General features: G+C 55.5%; 2 protein-coding genes and 1 pseudogene across 2 annotated transcripts; 1 reads left to right on the top strand and 2 right to left on the bottom strand.

The window, feature by feature from the left end:
- The first annotated feature begins 79 nt into the window (after window positions 1-79).
- APOBR (apolipoprotein B receptor) lies at window positions 80-4,580 on the top strand. The gene is made up of 4 exons (XM_004461456.5): window positions 80-225; window positions 551-3,223; window positions 3,313-3,605; window positions 3,694-4,580. Exons 1-4 carry the CDS (start codon window positions 169-171, stop codon window positions 3,761-3,763), a joined length of 3,093 nt encoding a protein of 1,030 aa, XP_004461513.2. The 5' UTR covers window positions 80-168; the 3' UTR covers window positions 3,764-4,580.
- IL27 (interleukin 27) lies at window positions 4,446-7,118 on the bottom strand. Its single transcript, XM_058286112.1, has 4 exons — window positions 6,846-7,118; window positions 6,664-6,762; window positions 5,680-5,841; window positions 4,446-4,958 (listed from the first exon to the last, which is right to left on the bottom strand). Exons 1-4 carry the CDS (start codon window positions 7,089-7,091, stop codon window positions 4,713-4,715), a joined length of 753 nt encoding a protein of 250 aa, XP_058142095.1. The 5' UTR covers window positions 7,092-7,118; the 3' UTR covers window positions 4,446-4,712.
- Window positions 7,119-11,366: 4,248 nt separating this feature from the next.
- Window positions 11,367-11,467, bottom strand: LOC131275708 (U6 spliceosomal RNA; annotated as a pseudogene).
- Between the last annotated feature and the right edge of the window lie 10,407 nt (window positions 11,468-21,874).

Here is a 21,874-nt window from a genome sequence, read left to right as displayed (position 1 = left end):
TGGGAATTGGGCGGGTGGGCAGGGCCTGGCAAGCAGGGGTGGGGATGTATGTGTCAGGGAGAGACAGGGGAAGAGGAAGTGTCTGGGGGCCCGGGGAAGACTGGCTGATCTTGGTGCGTGGGGACAGTCATTGTCGACTTTCTGGACGCACAGACAAGGACGGACAGGATGGACTTCCTCCGGCTACACCTCCCTGGGCTGCATCAGGCCTTAAGGGGGGCACTGGTGAGAGGCGCAGCGATGCCAGGGACTTTCCCCCCTGTTGCCTGGACGCTACACCTTCCCTCTTCCCTTTGAGCCTCTCCCCACACTCCAGATTCCTTCTCCGTGATCCAGCAGCTTCCTAGCCCAATCTTCTCTCGATTTCAATTCCCCACATCCACAAACACATCTACATACCCCTAGTCTTGGCTTTTTCATCTTCCTTCTGCAGATCCTGTTCTTCTTCTCTCAAATCTCAGAACCCACCTCTTCACTCTGCTGGACCCCTTGGCCCACTGCCCCTCTGGGCTTCCCCTTAATGCACTTGCCCTTCCCTCTTTCCTTCTAGGACTCCTTCAGCACCTTTGTCGCCTACCTCCTGGGAGATGAGGTCCCCACTGCAGCAGGGAGGGAGGCGCAGGCAGCCAAGGAACTGGGGGAGGTGACCACAGGAAGGCCAGGCAGAGCTGTGGAGGAGGAAGCCCAGGAGGCCCTGGAGGGCCTTAGAGGCTGGGAGAGCAAGGGAGACAGAGAACTGAGCGGACCTGGAGAGGCCAGAAGACGCCAGGAGGGAGATTCAGCTGCAGAACAGACCTGGGATTGGAAAGAAGGCAGCTCCCAGGGGTCCCAAGCAGACAGACAGGACCCTGGGGCCTGGGAGGCAGCCAAGACTACTGCATGCCAGGAGCCAAGTGCCCCTGTGGAGGCCAGGAGGAGGTCTGAGGTGGGGTCTGGGGCTGACGGAGACGAAAGCAGCCAAACCCCAGAGAGACAGGAACCTAATGAGCAGGAAGTGAACACAGGGGAGACGCTGAGAACCTGGAAACTGGAGGAGGAGGAGGAGAAAGAGGAGGAAGAGGTCAGGGTGAAAGAGCCAAGGGCAGCCGGAGGGGTGGAGTCAGAATGGACCTGGCACGGGGAGCCGGAGGGGAAGGCTGGCGCTGGCTGGCAGAAGGCGGCAGGGGATGGCAGGGAAACAGAGCAGGTGGTCAAGGAGGCAGTTGCCGAGGAGACCCCGGAGCCCGGGGCCAGAGGGCCTGGGAGGGAAGAAGAGATGGTGGTAGTGGTGAGCGGCGACCAAAGCATTGCGGCTCAAGGGACGCAGGGACCAGGAGCAGAGTCTGAGGTCTGGGCGACCTCAGGCTGGGAAGAGGCTGACCTCCCAGGAGTCAGGGAGACAGAACCTGGGGTAGTTTCGGGAGAAAGGCCCCCAGAGGGTACTGAGAGCATCTGGACCCTAGACGAGGTCTCCAAGGAAGACTGGAAGGAGTTGGTGGATGAGAAGAGAGAGGCTGAGGAGAGGCTTTTTCTCAAACACAGCCAGGCCCTGGGGTCTGAGGGAGGAGAAGAAGTGGCTGAGGACCAGCTGGCAGGGAGTGCAGCTGCAGGAGGCCGCGAGTCGGAGGAGGAGGTAGGGGCAGGCTTCCAGGACCAGGCAGCCTGGGATGGGACAGAGGCTGAGGAGAAGCAAGACTCGGAGATCAGGGCTGATGAGGCCAGTCTGGAAGAGGTGGTGCAGGCAGAGGAAGCCAAGGAGGAGAAAGGGAACCGCTGGACTGCCGAGGCCGAGGTGCCCCAGCACAAAGAGGCAAAAGCGCCTGAAGGTGAGGCTGATTTGGAGGCAATCCCAGAGGCCAGGCCTGAGAAGGCGCTTGCCGGGGAGAGGTGCCAGGAGGAGGTTCAGACAGGATGGGAGGCACTGAGCGTGGGGTGGGGTGGCCTCGAACATGAGGTCACTGAAGGCCAGGCACCTGAGCTGATGGAAGGGGCCCAGACCCCGGCAAAGACACCTGAGGAAGGACAGGGGGCTGAGGAAGAGCTCTGGGCATTTCCTGGCCTGAGCAAAGAGGAGGCAGAAGAGAGCGCCGAGACATATCCCAGGGACATGGGCTCTGTGAGGCCTGACTTCTCTGAGGCAGAAGCCTCAGGAAACAGGGAGAGAGGAGATATGGAGAAAGGAGACACCCAAGAAGAAAGACCAGATGCTGAAGAAGGAGAAGGGGAGGTGACAGGCAACCAGGCACTAGAGGCTGAGGTCAGAGGAGGCCAGGTATCTGGTATACCAGAGGTCCCAGAGGCTGGGGAGCAATGGAAGAGAGCAAAGGATGCCAGGTGTGGTTCAGAGGAGGGGGAGGCCCTGGGTGCAGAAGCAGGGGCAGGTCAGGCTCTGCAAGAGTCGGAAAAAGAAGAGAGAGAAAGCAAGGATGGGGAGGGGGAGATGGTAGTGCTGTGCGGGGCAGACAGACCGTCCTGGAGAGGTTGGAGCCTGGAGGAGGAGGCCCTGAGCCTCCGGGACCGTGAGGACACACAGATCAGGAGTCCCTCAGCTGCTGAGATTGTGGAGGATAAGGATGTGGGGGAGGCCCGGGCCGAGGACGGGGAGGCCTGGGACGCAGGGTTGAGGAGAGGCTGGGACTTAGAAGGGACACAGGAGGCTGGAGGAGGTGCCGAGCTGGCGGGGGCCCAGCCTGAGGAGGCTGCGGGGGGACAGAGCAGAGGTAGGCAGGAGTTTGGCCTGGATTGCTCGGCAGAGGGGGAGGCAACTGGCCTAGGTCGCCAAGCAGAGGCTTTCCAGGTCCGTGAGGGAGAGCAGGAGGGTGACCAGGCGGGGGCCGGGGAGCCTGCAGCGGCAGCAGGAAGCTGTGGGATGGGTCACTTTCCCTCGGGCTTCCAGGGAGTGAGGGAGCCTGAGGGGTTCACAGGGGAGCAGGTGCTGGAGGAAACGGAGGCTGGGGGGTGGCAAGAGATGAAGCAAGGGGAGGACAGTGAGGGGCAGCCTGGGGACCACCCCTCCAAGGGAGAGGAGCGAAGGTTCTTTGACATGGAGGATGTCGAGGAGCCTGGAAGCCAGAAGCCAGTGGCCAAGGAGGTGGATCCAGAAGGCCTGGAGGACATCGAGGGTCCTAAGGAACAGTCAACAGATTGGGACCCTCCAGAGGCCGAGCCCAGGCCACACTGGGAGGCAGAGGCTGCTGAGGCCACAGGAAGCGCCACAAGGGAAGCTCGTGGCAGCTGGAGCGAGGTGAGGGCTCCGGGTGGAGGCGAGGGCTCTGGTGGGCCCATCCAGGAGGAAGTGGGAAGCCAGCCCCACCCTGTGCCCTCTCCCTGCAGGCCACACTGCCCGGGTCCCTCCTGGACGTCTCCGTCCCGCGGAGCCGAGTGTTGCTGTCCCGCAGCTCCTCGCAGCGTCGTTCCCGGCCCTCTTTCCGCCGGGCCCCCACCTGTGAGCAGCAGCAGGAGCCTCCCAGCCCCCCACCCGAGGAGGAGCCTCCCAGCCCCCCACCCGAGGAGCAGCTGTCAGCCCCTGAGCAGAGCCCTCTCCAGCCAGAGGAACCCCCGGAGCCAAGTCCCCCGAGGCCTGAAGGGACCCCAGTGCCTGCCAGGAGAAGACCCCTGGGATACGGGTAGGCACAGGGGGAGGTGACGTGGCAGAGGGGGGAGGAGGCTGCGGGCACCCGGGACCAGCCCCCATGGCCTGTCTTCTTCCTCCAGATTTGGCCTTGCACACTCTGGCATGATGCAGGAACTGCAAGCTCGACTGGGCCAGCCAAAGCCCCAGTGACGGGCTCTGAGACCCTGGGAGCTGGGCCCTGAGTGGGCCGGTGGCCTGGTTGGGCCTCGTTGCCGCAGCTTTCCCTGCTAGCTTGGAACGCATCCTTTCCACCCTCCGGGCCTCTGTTTCTTGGACTATCATTCATGGAGCCGACAAAACCAGACATCTCTGAGGGCCTTGAAGGTCTGGAGTCTGAGTCCCCAGTGCAGGGTCTGTCCCAACCTCCTCCCCCACCTGCCCCAGCTGCTGGAGGATTGCAGAGAAGATTTGGAGGGGGAGGATATGGTCATCTCCACAGCCTCCCCTCTCTGTCTCTTCGGCTCCCACCTCACCCCACGCCTCGCCCAGGCTCCTCACAGAGCTGTGGAGGACTAATGCAAACCTCTGGGGGTAAAGCCAGCCCAAAGGAAAGGGGTTTGGGAGGGCCTAAGGAGCACCATCTGGAATCAAAGGTGGTTGGGGAGCAGACCAGCTACCTTGAACTTCCAAAATGGTAGCTTAGCCTCAGAACGCGATTGGACTGTGGCAAGCACTAGCTGAGCAGGCCAGAGTGGGGAGAGGTGGGCCAGGGACCCCAGAAATGTAGGTGCCAAGCGGGGTCCAGGGTGGTCAGAGGCTGCCGGCTCCTTTCAGGCCTTCCTGTCCTCTGGGTCTCTGGCAACCCTTCCCTGAAAAGAAGCTGAGGCAGAGAGAAGGGCAAGAGTGCTTTATTAGGCACCTAGTGTGGTGGCCTAGCCCGAGGAGGACTAGCAGGCCCCCAAACAATAAATAAACCATTGTTCCCCAACAATAAATAAATATCCAAGAAATAAATATCTGGCAAGGACTGGCGGGGCCTTAAGTTATTGGGCGGAGCTTGGGGCTGGGGCGGGCGGAGCCCTGCCTCGTCTGAGGAACAGAAGTTGGAAGCTGTCCTGTTTCCCATGACTCCCAGCCTGAGGGGGGAGAGGGAGGGGGGCTAAGACGTCACTCCCGCAGGGCTGGGGGCCTGCGCTGGGACCCCGGCCTGGGAGAGCAGCAGTAGGTCCCGCACGGCCCGGGACAAGGCGAGCTCCAAGGAATGCAGCAGCTGGTAGTTGGAGAGGAGCTGGGGCCAGGCGGCCTGGGCTGACATCCGTGAGGGGTGGCTCAGATCCCCTAGGAGCAGCCCCTTCCCCTCCTCGTTCTCTTCCTCCTCAGGGAGGTTGAATCCGGCAGCCAGCACCTGTGAGGAGAGGTCCCTGGGGTCAGAGGAGAACCAGGTGGAGAACCCGAGCGAATCCTCCTTCCTTTTCTGTGCCCAGCGGTTCGTGATGACGTCAGTGACCACAAGGTCATTTCTCTGGACAACCCCTAATTCGGATCTTCCATTATGTCATCACCTCACGGGCCCTGGCTGAATTTTTGCTTCAAGGAAAAGGAAGTCGTGGAGTGAGTTGATGCACGCAGAGTAGGGTCACTCCCCCAGAAGAGTCCTAGGACTCGGGGCTCAGGAAGTTCCTCTCTGCTGTTGAGGATTGTCTTAGAAGCAGAAAATGGGCAAGGAGGTGACAGACCGCTTGCATTTTCTATTCTCCTTTGATTAAGGGGAAATTTTTCTATTTCCCTTTTAGATGTTCACGAAGAACTGGGTGATGTCAGAGGATGAGAGGGAGCAGGAAAAAGAGGGAGAGAGGAACCAACTTTGCTGTAGGGTCTGCTGATGCCAGATACTGTCCTGGGCACTTGAAAGCTCTTCTCTCATTTAAGACCAACTCCCTAAGAGTAGTCAGAAGTTCAGGGGGCCGAGCCGAGGCCTAACACACACCCAGAGGATCTAAAGCATCTTGCTCCAGACACCCACCTCCAACCTGTGGGCAGGGAGTGTTTTAAGAAGGGAGCCCGTGAACTTCAGTTTTGGGTGTTGGCCGCTGAGGGTCAAGGAGATTGACTTGGCACTACTCTACCTGGAAGTGGAGATGCCGTTGCAGATCTCTGAGATCCAGCCTCATGGCCCACAGCTGTGTCCTCTCTGAGCTGGTCCAGCCATCCCCCTGGCTCCCCAAACCTTCCAGCAGGCCATGGAAGGGGCGAAGCATGGTAGAGAGGAAGCAGAGTCGTTCTGCATCCTATGGAGGGGGAAGGGAGGTGTCAGGAAAGGCCCCCCGGCCAAGGATGACCCACCTCAAACCCAACTCCATCTCTATTTTCATCCCCAACCCCAACCCCAACCCCAACCTATCCCCATATCTATTCTCACCCTCAACTCATCTCCTTCCCTTCCCTTCCTATGTTCATTCCGTCCCCATCTCCACTGCCTCTGACTTCTATCCCATCTCCATGTCCATTCTCATTCTCAGGTCCGTCTCCAAACTCATCTCCCACTCCAACCTCATCTCCATCCTCATGTCACTCTCCATCTGAAACCCCATTCCATCCCATCTCCATCTTCTCTTTGGGTTTCTATCCTGTCTCAAACCTCTTTTCCATCCTTATTCCCATCTCTAATCCCTACTCCAACCCTCCTCCATACATTCAGCCTCATTCTCGCTGTCCCTCCATCCCATTTCCAGTGCTGCCTCCAAACTCCATCCCCAACAGCCACCCCCATTTCTTCTCCATTCCCTGCCTCGTTTTTCACCCTCCTCCCAAACCTTCTTCCATTCCCTAACCATCCCCATTCTCAGCCCTAACACCAGCTCTCTCCGTCCTCCATACTGATCTTTATTCCCAGTCTCATTCCATTCCCAGCCTCACTTCATCCCATGCTCATCTTCTTACCCTCTTCCGAAGTCCATCTCCACCCTTAATGCCTCCCTTTTCCATTTCTTCTTATATCCAACGACATACTGAACCTCATCCAGAGTCTCTTCCCAGCTTTATTCCCAAAGCCATCTTCAGCTCAGTCCCCAACTTCATCCCCACCTCCTCCTCCACTGTCCCTCACTCACAGAGAGGTGGCGCCAGGCCTGGAAGGTCAGGGAAACGTTGGGGAGCTGCTCTCCCAGGGGCAAGAGGTCCAGGCTCACTCCAGGCAGGTGAGCTTCAGCCTGTGGGGGCAAAGTCTGTTGGTGGGGGCCTGTGGGAGTGAAAACTGCCCATCCCCCGCACCCGCTGCATTGGGGAGACTCACAAAATGACGGGCCTGACCCCGAACCTCGGAGAGCAGCTTCCTGGCAAGCCGCAGGCTGATAGTGAACTCCCTCCGCAGCTCCTGCAGGCTCAGGGGGGGCCTCCTTGGGGGCCTTGGGAATCCCCAGATGCCAGCTCGGGCCATAAGCAAGGAGAGCAGCAACAAGCTGAGCCCTGGAGAGATGGGATGAGGGGAGCGCTTGAGAAGCATTTCGGAGAAGGAAGGGAATGTACCTTTTCTGAGCATGTGCCAGCACTCTGCAAGCACTTTCACGGAAACTCACGGCTCCTCAAAACCACCTACGATACGGGGTTCCCAAGGCCATCATAAGTGCACCAGGTGCCATATGTCCGAATGAAAGGAGAGTGTCCCTTGCCCCACGCAGACTCAGCCCTGCATAGTGTCCACTTTCAAAGGCAGATCACAAGCTGGATTTTGACCCTCACTCACTCCCTTGGCCAAGTAACTTTTTCAGTGAACAGCCTGCACAACCAAATGTGGCAGCCTGCATGCTATTATCTTCCCCATTTGGCAGATGAGGAAAGTAAGGCTCAATGAGGTTGACTTGCCCAAAGTCACATAGTCAGAGGGTGGAGGAGCCAACGCAAGATTCCAGATCTGTCTAAATCAGGGGTTCTTAACTTTTTTTGTTCCATGGACCACGTTGCCAGTCAGGTGAAAACCACGGACTCCTTACTAAGGCCACACTATGTATTATTTAACAAGTATTAGCACACCCACACCAACACATCCCCACAAGAATAATGATTTTTTAAATTTCATTTCAAGCTCCCGGACCCCTGGTTAAGAACCCCTGTCTAAATGCAGAGACCGTGTGCTTCTCCTGACGACCTCAGAGGAGGCAGCTGCTTCCCCCTGGAATGGGGAATGTTCTGCCAGAGATTCCATGGGCCCAGCCAGGCAGTCCTACTGGCCTGAACTGGCCACTTTGCCACCAAGGATGGGTTGGCAAGGCCAGAGGCTCCCTCCCGGGAGGTTTGGAGAACAAGATGGTCCAGTCTCCGCCAGGGCAAACCGGACCCCAACCTGCACTGTGAGGGTGGGAGGGGCAGAGGGCGCCAGGAGGGGGAGTAGGGCCTGCAATGGGGAGCAGAACCTCTTTTTCTCATCCTGACCCTTCCCTTGGGCAAGTCACCTCTCCTGTCTGTGCCTCAGGCTCCCATCTGTAAAATGGGGGAATCAGACCAGCTGGTTTCTGAGTGTGCTTCCTGCCCTGCATTTCCAGGTCAGGGAAGAGTGTGGGAGCTCTGGGAAGAAGGCAGTGATCAGCAGTTTCTCCCTCAGGGAGAGGAAATCCAGTCAGCACTGGAGTTACACAACTTTCCTCGAAACACAAACCAAAACTTGCCCCTAAATTCATCCCTGCTTTCCCTCCTCTCTATGCCTCTTTCCACTCCATTCTCATCCCCCAATTACTGGGCTCTGCTCCTTGAAATATCCTCTCAATGGAGGTTTAGGGGGAGCTTCTGAGAACTTTTACTTTCCCATGCACTTCCAAAGGTGGTGGGCAATGTCCAAGATCTCTGGCCTTCAGTTCCCTGGCTTGAGGGCTACTCTGACCCTGGCATCCTGGAGATGTAAGGAGGCAGAGTGGAATTCTTAGCTCTTTGGGGGAGGAAGGGGTACCCTTAGACCCTCTAGATCTAGGAGGTTATTGTCCCCCTAGAATTAGGTTGTGCCACCTCCTACCTCCCCTTCCTTCCTGAGGTCTGGAGTCCCCAAGCCTCTCCCTGTCTTCTCCCTAACTTCTGTAGAGAAGCCAATCCTGGGTCCTTGGCCCCCAACCCGTGAAGACTCTGTCCCCACCCTCCAGCCCTTGGCCCCTACCCTGCCTGCTACCTGCTCCTCTGCCCAAGCTCTGCTTCCAGCCCCTGAGTCCTTTGATTGGGCCTCCTTCCAACCTTCAAATTAAATTCCCCTGACCTAGTAGCCAAGGCTACTGGTTCCTTGGCCCTAGCCCCCCCCCCATTCATGCCAACTCCTCCTGCTGCTCTTCCTCTAGCCAGCCCAAGTTCTCAGTCTCAGCCAAGCTGCCTGTCTCCTCCTCATTCATGCCAACCAAACCTTCATTTATCTGCCCAGTCCTGGTCAAGCCACCTGCCCCACCCTCCCAAATTCATGCCAGCCAAGCTTTCCCATCCTCTGCCCAGTCTCAACCAAGCCATGGGCCCCTCCCCCCAGCCCTGGTCTCACACTTACGCCAGCCGAGGTCGCCTGTGGTCTGGCCCATGTCGGGGCCCAGCCTCTTTGGCCAGCCATCTCCCAGGTCAGGGGAGTCTTATACTGGGGGCTGTGCCGGTTTCACTTTCCGTCCTACTTGTACTTTCAACTTTACATTTACGCAGTCTTCCCTCCTCACTACCCCTCACTAAAATGGGGAAATGTAATTTCCCTTCCCAGAGGGGGTAGGAGGTGCAGTGGGGGGTAGCGGTAAGCTGGGGTTTGGGGCAAACCAAGTTCCTGGCCCCCTGCTAAGCACTCAGGTCCAGCCCTCACCTCACTTCCCCACTCTTGGGTGGGCCAGCCCTAGCTATACTCACTACTAGTCCCCACAGGCTCGAGCCCCTCTCCTGCCCCTCTGCTCTGTCATCACCACCCTAGGGCCATCATCATCCCACTGTCCTTCAAAGGCGGACGGCCAGGGAAGGGCACCAAGGGTGCTGGGGGTTTTGAGCCATCCTTACTCCTTCCTGGCGTACCAGGTGGCCGGGGTGGGGCTTTGTGTGGGGTGGACAGCGTCTTGGCTTAGGCAGGGTCCGGGCTCAGGCTCGTGGCACCGGGACTGCGGTTAGCGCACAGTCTATAACTAGGGGCGGGGTGGGATGCCAGGATTCCTGGGACTCGAGCTCAGTCTCTAACCAGGGCTGGGGCATGACTTAAGCCTGGACTGACTTCAGTCTGGGGCCAAAGTTCTGGCTCTGTCTGGGTTTGGGGTCAGAGCTTTCGGTGACCTGGGGGGCTCTGCTGGTGGGGAGTCAGAGCTGGGCTTAGACCTTGTTCAGAGCAGGGACAGGGTGTGGTCTGAGGCCAAGGTTCCGCCTGAGGCTGTGTCCTGGGTTACAAGTCAGGCTTGGGCTAGGATAAGAGCTCCACTGATGGCAAAGGTCAGGGCTTACCCTGCAGCCAGACTGGGGTGGTAGGAGATCAGGGTCAGGGCTCAGACTGGACGCAGATATCCCCAGGACCCGCAAAGGGCATTTTTATTCTGTAGAGACCCCTGCCAGGGCCGGGCTCTGTCAAACAAAGAACTCCCTTCCAGCACGGCCCCGCCCTCGGCCCCACCCTGGATTTCCCATCTTCAGGGAGAGGGTGGGGGTTTCTCGGTCTTCCCCGAGACCCACTGCTGCCACTTTCCTTTTGGGACATGTGGGGTTTCCCTGATGGGTCCCTGCTGTGAGACAGAAACCAAGGGGGCTTCCCTTGCCTGTACCCCCCCCCCTCAACCCTGCCTGGGCACTGCCCGCCAAGGCTGCCTGGGACCAACTACCAGGGAAGTACCAGCGTCTGCTCAGGGAGCAGTCCCAGAGGGCTGCCGGGCAAGAAGGTGACGGGGGATAGGGCCTCCCTTTCCCAGACTCCTTCACTTGCAGCGCCCCCCAGTGGTGGCAGCTCATCCCCCCACATCCCAGGCAGCTGGGGCTCCCTGCTGGCGGGGCAAGGGGTGTCCCTGACACCCTGAGGCTGACGGCGAGAAAGAGGCCCTGGCTGGCCTTCCAGGTATCTCCCAAGGCCACCCTGCCCACCCCCTGACAAGAGAGGTCCTCACCTCAGCTACTTTCGCCACAGCTACTCCTGACCCTTTGCCATCACCAGGAACTGCTGCACCTCTCAAATCACGAACCCCACCTTGTACTCTGCACAGCCTCCTAGCCTGCAGCTTCACTTGACTGCCCCCCTACCCCACACCTTCTCTTAGGGCTCAGGGAGGCCTCCTGCCCGTGGCTGCTTCCGTCCGCCTGTCTACAGCTGACCCCTCTAGCCTTTCCCTTCACACTCTTCCTCTCTTCCCGCTCCAGCAACTTTTTTTGTTGTTGTTAAAGATTTATTTTTATTTTTATTTAACCCCCCCCCCCCACAGCTTGCTTGCTGTCTGCTCTGTGTCCATTCGCTACACGTTCTTCTGCTTCTCTGCTTGTCTCCCTTTGTTGTGTCATCTTGCTGCGCCAGCTCTGTGCGGGCGTGGGCCATCAGCTCTCCGCAGGCGCGGGCCAGCTTGCCTTCAGAAGGAGGCCCTGGGACGCGAACCCAGGGCCTCCCACATGGTAGACGGGAGCCCAATCGATGGAGCCACAGCCGCTTCCCTCCAGCAGCTTTTTATCATGCTTGACTGTGATCAGCTGCCCCCAACTTCCCTGCTTTTGTATCCACAGTTCCCGTTGCTTTGGATGCCCTCATCGCCGCCTCCGGAATTCCCTCCCCCGACCTTCTCTGTCACTAGCTTCCCCCAAGAATGGCTCATTCTTTGCTGCCATAAATCTTTTCTTCCTTTGCCAACAATTTAATAATATGGAACGCTTCACAAATTTGCTTGTCATCCTTGCACAGGGGCCAAGCTAATCTTCTATGTATCATTCCAACATAAATCTTTTCTTGAATGTACATTTCCCATTTTGTCTGTCTTGTTCACTTGACCTTGTACATACCACTCCAGCTATACTGGCTTCCTGACGGCTCCTAGAACAGGCCAGGCCCGCTCCTGTCTCAGGGCCTTGGCACTTGCTCTTCCTTCTGCCTGGAAGGGTCTTCTGGATAGCTGCAAAGCTCACACCTCCTTGGGGTTTCTGCTCAAGTGAGGCCCTCCCTGAGCACCCTACTGAAGTATGCAACCTGCCCCTGGCCTTCCTGATCTCCCTCACTGCGCTATTTTTCTTCAGAGCATTTATGTATTTTGGGTATCTAACAATTTCTTTTTTTTTGTTGTCTCATGCAGTAGGATATGAGCTCAAGGTGTGTGTGTGGGTGTATTTTGCCTGGTTTGGGTGCTGATTTATCGCCACTGGCCGACAATAGCAGACTCTCAACAAACCACTGGTGAGAAATGTGCCTCTTGCCGCAAGCGCCTAATCCAGGTTCTGCTCGTGGCTGGTGTCTGTAAGTTGACTGGACTGAACAGCAGGGCTTGACCACCCTGAGCCCTGAGATCTTGCTGTCAGCTCATGGGACTCCTGGGCTGCCGGGAAAGGCCATAGGCTGGGGATCTCAGAAGACCCTCGGCAAGAACCCAGAGGGCTGGGGAGGGCAGTGCAGCCTCTGTTGGTATCCTTGGACCTCAGCCCGGGCCAGTCTCTGCCTACCTGGGCCTCAGTAGCCACAGCTGGGTCTTGATTAATGGGCTGAGACTGGGGCTGGGGCCAGCTGGAAATGGAAGGGATGTGGCAAGTGGGAAAACTGCTGGAAAAGAAGCCAGGAACCCTGGGTTCCAGCTCCATTGTGTGCTAACCCTGTGGAGACCTCAGGTCCTCACTGAAAAGTGACAGCAATTTTCAAACACTGCTGCTGCTAGCCTTATGTAGAGAAATTAAAACCTAGACCAGGGAAGGGGATGTGGCTCAACAGATAGAGCGTCCGCTTACCATATAGGAGGTCAAGGGTTTGATTCCCAGGGCCTCCTGGTTCATGTGGTGAGCTGGCTCATGTGCAGTGCTGCTGCGCTCAAGGAGTGCCAGCCCATGCAGGGATGCCCCTGTGTAAGGGTGTACCCCGCACAAGGAGAGCCGCCCCATGCGAAACCGCAGCCCACCCCGGAGCGGTGCCACACACATGGAGAGCTGACACAGCAAGATGATGCAACAAGGGAAATGGACTTGGCCCAGTGGTTAGGGCGTCTGTCTACCACTTGGGAGGTCCGCGGTTCAAACCCCGGCCTCCTTGACCTGTGTGGAGCTGGCCCATGCGCAGTGCTGATGCGCACAGGGAGTGCCCTGCCACACAGGGGTGTCCCCCGCGTAGGGGAGCCCCACGCGCCAGGAGTGCACCTGTAAGGAGAGCTGCCCAGCGCGAAAGAAAAGTGCAGCCTGCCCAGGAATGGCGCCGCCCACACTTCCCGTGCCGCTGACAACAGAAGTGGACAAAGAAACAAGACAGCAGCAAACAGACACAGAGAACAGACAACCGGGGGGGGGGGGGGAATTAAATAAATAAATAAATCTTTAAAAAAACCACACACACACACAAAAAATGTACTACACTAATAAAAAATAAAAAATAAAAAAGATGATGCAACAAAAAAAGAGACACAGATCCCCAGTGCCACCTGATGAAAATACAAGCGGACACAGAAGAACACACAGTGAATGGACACAGAAAGCAGACAACAAAGGGGGGGGGGAGGAAGGGAGAGAAATAAATAAATCTTAAAAAAAAAAAAAAACCTAGACCAAAAACAAAAACCTAGGAAATACAAAAAATGCTAGCCAGCCACCTTTCTGATTGTTCCCAAGTCCTTGCAGCTCTGGCCTGTGGGGTACCCCTGAGGTTAGATGGGAATCCTGAGCTCCGGATTCTTCTTGCTGACACACCTGGTGGGGCCAGGGAGGGGAGGTCTTGTTCAAGGCCACACAGCAGCAGATCGGTGACAGAATGAAGACTGGAACTCGAGTCCCCCATTTGGAGCTTGGGCTGGGGAGGGGATCCCTGAGCCCTGTGATGTCGGTTCCAAGACTTGGAATTATCCCCTCCGTGAAACCAGCACGGTCCTGGGCCACTTCCAAGCTCCCAAACACGGGTGGGGAGACCCTGAGGCCAGGCACAGATCCCCGCCCCCGGAATCCCAGCTCTGATGACTGGGCCTCCCTCCCTACGTACACCCTCACCTCCAAGCCGGACTGAGGACCCACCAGGACTTTATTCTGCCGTGTTTGCTCATGGCAGCAGCTATGGGGCTTGGGTATCCCCCCAACAATCACACCTACCTTGGGGTCAGCTCTAAGATATGGAGTTTCTTGTGGGACTCCTGGCCCTGGAAGGGAGAGCCTGGTGAGGGGAAACGGCTTCTCTCCCTTAGTCCCAGCTCTTTTCCCCTATAAGATGGGTGCTGTGGACCCTGCTGCTCTCCGTGCTACTGGAAACCTCAGGAGAGGGCTTGGAGGAAGCAGGTGAGTGGGGGCGGTCTCCCCACCAACCAGACGCTCGTGGCTGGGCGTTCTACGTAAATGACCCATGAACACAGGGCAGGAAGCCTGAGCTATGTAGGGTGAGGAGAAGGTGGGAGCCCAGTTTTGTCGGGTGCAGGAAAGGAAGAGTTTGACGCCCAGGAGGCAAGGGCTGCAGAGGCACATCACCAGGCCGGTGTCAAAAGTCCCGTCCAAGTCCCGGCTCTGCTCTACGCCTTCCCGTATGTGCTCTCTAGGGCAAGACGAACACCCTGTGTGCCTCCATTTCCCCATCGAGGACCAGGATCCCAGCCCTGCTGCTCACCTCTCAGCCTGGACGTGAAGATGAAACTAGGGGGTGAGGGCAGGGGCAAGCTCTGGAGTCAGACAAACCTCCACTCGATTCCCAACTTCGGCCCTTCCCAGCTATATGAACTGGGTCAAGGCACTTAATCTCCCTGTGCTGGGCTCATCTAGAAGGCAGGCCACTAATCCCACCAGCCAGATAGGACGCTGGTGAGGACCGTGCATGCGAAACCCACAGCACTGCCACAGCTGCTGTGTGAGCTTGCGCAAGTTACTTAACCTCTGTGTGCCTCAGTTTCCTCATCTACAGCATGAGGAAAATAATACAAACTTATGAGTCTGTTTGGAGGATTCAATGAGCCATTTTGTGGTAAAGCATTTTGAACAGGTCCCGGCATGGGGTAAGATGCTATGGCTTTTTGGCAGTTAGTGGATGTGTGGGGCCTGGTCCACAAGAAGCTCTCCAGAAATCTTCATTGTCACTAATAAACGCAAGGATGGTTGTTGTAAACAAGAAAAGCAGGGCCAAAGGAGAGTTGGGGAAGAGGGTAAAGGGCAGGAGAGGCTTAGTTTAGAGCTTAGGAAGTAAAGGTGTAAGGGAGGGGAGGTGGTGTGGGTGGAGGGCACCCTTGGAGCCACTGTGGAAAGGACCTGGCAACCCAGAGACATGAGGTGGAGGAGAGGTCAGGCCAGAAGCAGAAACCTCAGGCAGCCAGCCCAACGGCCCCTCAGCCCGAGAGTGGGCAGACCCCAGGGCAGACCCCAATCTGAGGTCCCCTGGGTGGGCCTAACCTCCAGGCCAGGCGGATGGGACTCTGCCCAGGTGCCTATCACATGTGGGAGCCCTTGCCTTGAACTCCAGCAGGCACCCCTCGCAGGCTCATCCTCCAGCCTCCCTACAAAGGGGACTCAGAGCAGAGGCGGTCCCTGGGCTGAGCCCCAGGACCAGCCCTGCCAGGTGCCCGGGCAAGGTGGCAGGCCCTGGGGCGGAGCTAGGTGAGGTGGCACAGGCTAGGGGAGCCCGAGGGGCTGGGGCTGGGCAGACACGCCAGGTCCTCCAGCAGCTCCGAGCTCCCAGGCTGATGCGGAGCCCCAGGGGGTCTCAGTCACCACTGCCCACCATGTCCCTCACACATGGAATCCTCCCTAGGCTCGTGCCCACCCACTGCTTAAATTATTACATACTGTCCTATCTGATTCGTGCCAAATAATATATGCAAAATAGAGTTTCTGACCCTGACTTCTCTCTCTTCCACCTCAGCTCTGGTCCTGGGTCCCAAATGTGCACATTTGGTTCCCTGATTGCAATGGCTCCCAATTTCACTCTGAGCAAAAGCCAGAGCCCTTGCAATGGCCTATCAGGACCTCATGATCCCACCCATCCCTTCTCTGACCTCTCTCCTCCTCCTCTGCCCAGCCCCCTGGCTGCCCCTCAAACATGCCAGGCACCCCACCTCAGGGCCTTTGCACCTGCTCTTCCCTGTGCTTAGCATGCTGCCCCCTCAGCTCTTCAAACGACTGGTTCCTTTTTTCTCATTCAGGTCTCATCTCCTTATAAATGCCTTCTTCCCCTATGGCTCTGAGGACTGCCCCCGCCCGCCCCCTCATTACCACTAGCATGGAAGACCCTGTTTTGTGCAACCCTGTGGTTCAGACACTGGTCTCAGCCTCTCACTTGTTCTACACATCCCAGGCCCTTTCCATAGCCCCAGAGTCTTCTCCAGACCTTCTGCTTCCACCCACCTCTTCAGACAGCAGGATCCCGCTGGCAACGTTGATAGGAACAGCTGCCACCTCCTTCGTGTTTCAGCTTTGAGGAGAGGGGCCAACAGGTATAGAGGTGGATTCCTGAGAGGCGGGAGCCACAGTCCTTGCCCAAGGTAGCAGCCACCTAGCTGAGAAGACTGGACTGACTTGGAAAACCAGAGAGAACAAGGCAAAGGGTGGTAGAGTTTGTAACTGGCTGGGAAAGCCTAGCCAGCCATGTTTCTGGCCTTCATTTCTTCACCTGGAGAATGGGCACAGCAGCAACCCCTTCCTCACAGGAAAAGGGGGTGCATGAGCGTGTACTCTGAGGCTCTGGAGCCTGGGAAGTGCTATCAGTATGGAGAAGTTATAAGGCAAAGATTGTCAACTGAATTGGGGGTGAGAGGGTGAGGACAGAAGAGCAATTGTTGGGATATGATTGCCATTTGTTTCCACCTGTCCACTCAGTCCTCCTTTTAAAATAGAAGTACCTGAAATTTCCTTTGGGGAATCATATTCCCTCACTCTCTGAAGCTGGCACTGCTCCAAAGTGGGCACATGACACACAGAGGGTCAACCCTGGACTTTCTGTCAGGAAGTCACTCTCTCTGTCTGCAGAGGTCGCTAAGCTGGTGGGATGTGATCCTGCCTAAGACTGGAGCCAGTGCCTGGGAAAGCAGAGAGATGAATGGAGAGCGAGACAAGAATCTAGTCATTCCTGTAGAAAATTACTTCTGAAATGCTCAGTTTCCCAAGCCGACCTTCTTCTCATCTTGCCTTTCTGCCTTACCCTCTCTCTCTTTTTCCCTCTCCCTTCCCCTCCTCCTCCATTTCCTCCTCATTCTTTTTTGCTCAAGTAAAAGTTGGTGTTTCTGCCACTTACAGTACGTGTCCTTTCCCTCCTCTTTCATCTACCCTTCAAATTGATTTTCTAATGTCAAAAATCGCCCCCCCCCCAATGTCAGTATTCTATAGCAGAAAGCACTGTATCAAAAGAGTGGAGAGAGGATGTCAGATAGAGGTGTGAAAACAGTAGATGCTCCATCAGTACTTACCGAGCACCAACTATGTCCCAGGCACTGCTCAAAGCATAAGAGATACAGCAGTAAACAAAGCAATTCGAAAGCTCTGCCTTCATGGAGCTTATTCTGAATGGAATAACATTAAAATAAAAACTAAACTTAAATGCTTATGTGTGCTAGGCACTGTTCAACTATTGCCTCATTTAATCCTCATAACAGCTCTATGTTGGAGGTATTGTTATCCACGTTCATTTTATGCCAAGGAGGAAAACTGAGGCCCAGAAAAGTTAAGTGACCTCTCCAAGGTCATCACACAGCTAGTAAATGACAACTCTGGAATTTCAAACCAGACAATGTGGTTTTCTTAACCTCTACACCATACTTACTGCTTGTCACAGCAGCTGGCATTTACTGAGCCTTCTCTACATGCCAGGAACTGTTCCAAACTCACATAATCCTCAAAACAATAAATAACAATGGCAGAATTGGAATTTGAGCCCAGACCATCTGGCTCCAGAGCCCCTTCCCTCTAATGAATGAACAAAGGGACCAGAAAACAGAAGTGAGGCCCAGAAGTCAAGGACAGCTCACCCAAGAGGACCAGCCCTGGGTCCACGTTTCCAACAGTGCTGGGTTCCAGTCTTGATAAAGAAACCATCCTTCACATACTCATTCTGAGAGTGTGACAAACTCTACTTGCTCCGCTCTCCACCACATAACCCAACAGCCAGCCCTCTCTGTGTGCCCAGGATCTGAGGCTCTTACTGCTATGGTGAGTATCAGGAGCCAAAAGAATGCAGGGAACAGAAAGATACAATGACCAACCAGGCAGAAGAGAGAGAGGGAACAATTTAGAGATATGACTTTGCTGCCAGGGAGGGAGCTGGGGCAGAGGTCAGAGGTATGTCAGGCCTTGCCTCCCTACCCCCAGATCCCCATCCTGGCTCACATTCACCTGTGCAGGTGATAGATCTTATGGGTAAACTGTTCCCCCCCTCACCAGGACCCCCTTGCAGAGCTGGATGATCAGGCTCGTGATGACTTCACCACTGTCCTTGCTGGTCTGAATCATGGAATACAACTGTCCCGCCTGGTAGTAGAGGAGAGCAGAGTGGGCTCAGCCAAACTCAAATACAAGCAGCAAAGTTATAGTGACCATCCCCTGGCTTCGTTCTCCCTCCCTTAGAGGGGAAGTAAACATGGACAGAAACAGCCCTAAAACATGCTGGACTGCAGCGGGGGGAGAGGGCACGGGGATCTGTAGGAGGGTAGGGCAATTCCTGCGAGGAGAATCTGAGGAAGTTTCCTCCAAGAGTCTCTGACCTGGACTAGGAGATGGGGAACCTAGGTTCTAGTCCCACATTTGCCTCAAGACAGATGTACAGCCCCAATCAAGCCATTTTCCTTGGTGCCTCAGTTTCTGTATCTGTAAAATGGGAGTGACATGGTTTGGGGAGTGTCAGATCTGATGGTGGAAACCTGTGAAGAGGAAAGACCCCATTAAGGTGGATGGTTGCTATTAAGAATCAGTGAAAGGGGAAGTGGACTTGGCCCAGTGGATAGGGCGTCCGTCTACCACATGGGAGGTCTGCGGTTCAAACCCGGGGCCTCCTTGACCCGAGTGGAGCTGGCCCATGCGCAGTGCTGATAAGTGCAGCTGTGCCACAAAGGTGTGTCCCCGCATAGAGGAGCCCCACGCACAAGGTGTGTGCCCCGTAAGGAGAGTCGCCCAGTGCGAAAGAAAGTGCAGCCTGCCCAAGAATGGCGCTGCACACATGGAGAGCTGGCACAAGATGACGCAACAAAAAGAAATACATATTCCTGTGCCACTGACAACAACAGAAGCGGACATAGAAGAACATGCAGCAAATGGACACAGAGAACAGACAACTGAGTGGGGGGGGGGGTGTGTGTGGAAGGGGAGAGAAATAAATAAACAAATCTTTAAAAAAACAAACAGAATCAGTGAAGGGAAGTGGATTTGGCTCACCTGATAGAGCATCCGCCTACCACATGAGAGGTCCAGGGTTCAAACCCAGGGCCTCCTGACCCATGTGGAGCTGGCCCATGCGCAGTGCTGATGTGCGCAAGGAATGCCCTGCCACGCAGGGGTGTCCCCCGTTTAGGGGAGCCCCACGCACAAGGAGTACCCTCTTTAAGGAGAGCTGCCCAGTTTGAAAAAAAGTGCAGCCTGCCCAGGAGTGGTGAGCTGACTGCAGCAAGATGATGCAACAAAAAAGAGACAGTTTCCCAGTGCCGCTGACAAGAATACAAGAGGGACACAACACACAGCAAATGGAGACAGAAAGCAGACAACTGGGGGGGGGGGGGGGGGGAGAGAAAAGGGGAGAAATAAATAAATAAAATAAATCTTAAAAAAAAAAAGAATCAGTGAAATTCTACCAGGGAGAGGTAAGAAAGGGATGGTGTGAAGCAAGGCCATTTTCGCACATTAATTCATGAACATTTACTGAGCATCTACTGTGGGCCACGGACCAGCCCTAGAGTGGAGGGACCAGGAGGCACCAGAAGGCAGACGGCTGAGGTGCTGGAACACCGCGCTCAGGAATGTGGGTTCTCTCAAATGGGCAGTGGAGGGCCACGCAATGTTGGGAAGGTGGTGACAGAAGAGGTCTTCCAGGAGGACCACTGCAGGCGATCCCGGGGGATGGCGCAACTGGGCGATCGTATGGCGGACGAGGGAGCCAAACAGGCGCCCACACTCACTCAGTCCACCTCGACTTCGCTTTCTGCCGGTGAAGACTCAGCCTCCAGCCCCTCCCGCCCGGCAGTCGCCTCCCCTCGCGCTCAAAACTGCCCCCTCCCTTTGCTCTTCCCTCTACACCTCTGGGTTCTCCAACGCTTCCGCCCACAGCCGGGCAGTTGTATGACGTCATCCAGGAGCGCGCAACAGCCGTTGGTCCAGATCAGGGCGTTGGGGGCCTGAAACCATTACTGGGCGGGTAAGCGGCGCACAAAAATCCTCCCAGGCATGCTGGGAGTTGTAGTTCTGAGGATTTAATCTCATTTAGACATCAGAATTGGAGCAGTCGACCTCAGGCGGGACGAAAGAGCCCGGGGTGCTTCCGCTGCCGAGTCTCCTGAATGAGCAGTTTGAATTTGGAAGATTTTATTTAACTCTGTTGGCACAATTTATGCATAATCTGTAAAGACCCCTCTCCTGTCCACGCCATTAGGTGTCCTTGATACAAAAGTGAATACGGTAAATTCTTGTCTTCCAGGGCGACCCTAAGTGGAGACCTGTTAGAAGCGAAGGGCCATTTTGGCGCCTGAATCCGTTGTTTCTCCACCATCCGGCTGCTAGCAAACATCAGCTTTTCTTATTTTTTGGGTCTGTAACACCACATCTGGGTCCTCCTCTCCAGCCTCCTCACCATCAGCTAATCAGCAGATGACACGCCCCTTCTTCTCCCCACCCCACCCCCTATCCTGAGAGAATCCGGCTGACTCCTCCCCGACCCCAGCACTTGTCACACTATATTTCTGATTATCTGTTTACCAATCAAAAGTGTAAGAATCTGGGGAGCAGGTATAGCTCAGTGGTTTGAGCACCTGCTTCCGATGTACAAGGTACCAGGTTCAATTCCTGGTACCTCCTTTAAAAAACTGAATTTCAGTCCACAAACTTAGAAAATGGCCAAGGAATAGGCAGAGGGGCCCACCTGGTTCTTGAATCCTCTGTCACTCAGGTATTCTCTCAAAATCCATGGTCCTGTGCATCCCTCAGTGCTCAATCCCAGGCTCTCCCCTGTGGTATCCTTCATTCCTGCCCACAGAGCCCCTTGAGGTCTGCTGGCTCACTCTGCCTTTTTTCTACCCCATTTGGGTATGATTTGGAGCCATCCTGGAAGACAGGAAGCTCTGCCCTGACGCCCTCCCCCCCCACCCCCCAAGTCACTCCCTGGTTGAGGTCTTACCATCTCCTTTGGAGCTCTACCCAGGAGTAGAGTAAAGACTCCCCTACTCTCCACGCCCTAACTCTCTGTGCCCTAACACCCTTACATTACCCTGCCTTCCATACAGTGGTAAGGGGTAAGAATGTGGACTGGACTTATCAACTACTATCACTTTTGGCAGCAAAAGTGAGCAGATGTCACTTCTAAGAGTAAACTGAAACAAAGATTATGGCATCTGTCTTGCTTGCCATCTCTTTTCCTCACTTTTTCAGAGTCCTTGCTCTCAGGGACTCTCACTGCCTTGTGAGTAGCTCTAGGGAGAGGTCCATGTGGCAAGGAGCTGATGTCTCCAGCCAACAGTCAGCAAGGACCTGAGGCCTGCCAACAACCGTGTGAGTGAGCTTGGAAGCAGGTCCCATCTCCTTGGACTGCAGCTCTTACCAACACCTTGATTGCAGTCTTCTGAGTTAGAGGCTCCCAGCTCAAACCACACCTAGATTCCATGGGAACTCTGAGATAATAAATGTTTGTTTTAAGCCTCTAGGTTTTGGGGTAATTCCTTATACAGCAAGAGATAACTAAGTCACATGAAAGATCTCCTTGCAGTTAGTGCCCTGTTGTCTTTGTTTTGATCTCAGTTCAAATGACCTCTCCTGAAGAATTTCCTGACTTCCGCTTATCCACCAGCTACTCTCAATCATATCAGTCTGCTTATTTTCTTTTTTTTTTCATTTTTAAAATTATCTTTTCTTAAAAGATACATAGATCACACAAAATGTTACATTAAAAAATATAAGAGGAACTCAGACTTGGCCCAATGGATAGGGCATCTGCCTACCACATGGGAGGTCTGCAGTTCAAAACCCCGGGCCTCCGTGACCCGTGTGGAGCTGGCCCATGCACAGTGCTGATGCGCGCAAGGAGTG

Source organism: Dasypus novemcinctus, chromosome 23 (genome assembly GCF_030445035.2).
Source record: "Dasypus novemcinctus isolate mDasNov1 chromosome 23, mDasNov1.1.hap2, whole genome shotgun sequence".
Classification (NCBI taxonomy): Eukaryota; Metazoa; Chordata; class Mammalia; order Cingulata; family Dasypodidae; genus Dasypus; species Dasypus novemcinctus.
The sequence above is the reverse complement of the archived record's forward strand: the minus strand, read 5'-3'. Positions and strand labels throughout refer to the sequence as shown.

Bases quoted from the DNA above. Each gene is read 5' to 3' on its own strand.
- APOBR (XM_004461456.5), top strand. From the start codon at position 169: ATGGACTTCCTCCGGCTACACCTCCCTGGGCTGCATCAGGCCTTAAGG. The intron at 3,224-3,312 runs GTGAGGGCTCCG...CTCTCCCTGCAG, and splicing joins CTCGTGGCAGCTGGAGCGAG to GCCACACTGCCCGGGTCCCT. The intron at 3,606-3,693 runs GTAGGCACAGGG...TTCTTCCTCCAG, and splicing joins AGAAGACCCCTGGGATACGG to ATTTGGCCTTGCACACTCTG.
- IL27 (XM_058286112.1), bottom strand. From the start codon at position 7,091: ATGCTCAGAAAAGGTACATTCCCTTCCTTCTCCGAAATGCTTCTCAAG. The intron at 6,763-6,845 runs GTGAGTCTCCCC...TTGCCCCCACAG, and splicing joins GGGGTCAGGCCCGTCATTTT to GCTGAAGCTCACCTGCCTGG. The intron at 5,842-6,663 runs GTGAGTGAGGGA...CCCCCTCCATAG, and splicing joins AGGCCTGGCGCCACCTCTCT to GATGCAGAACGACTCTGCTT.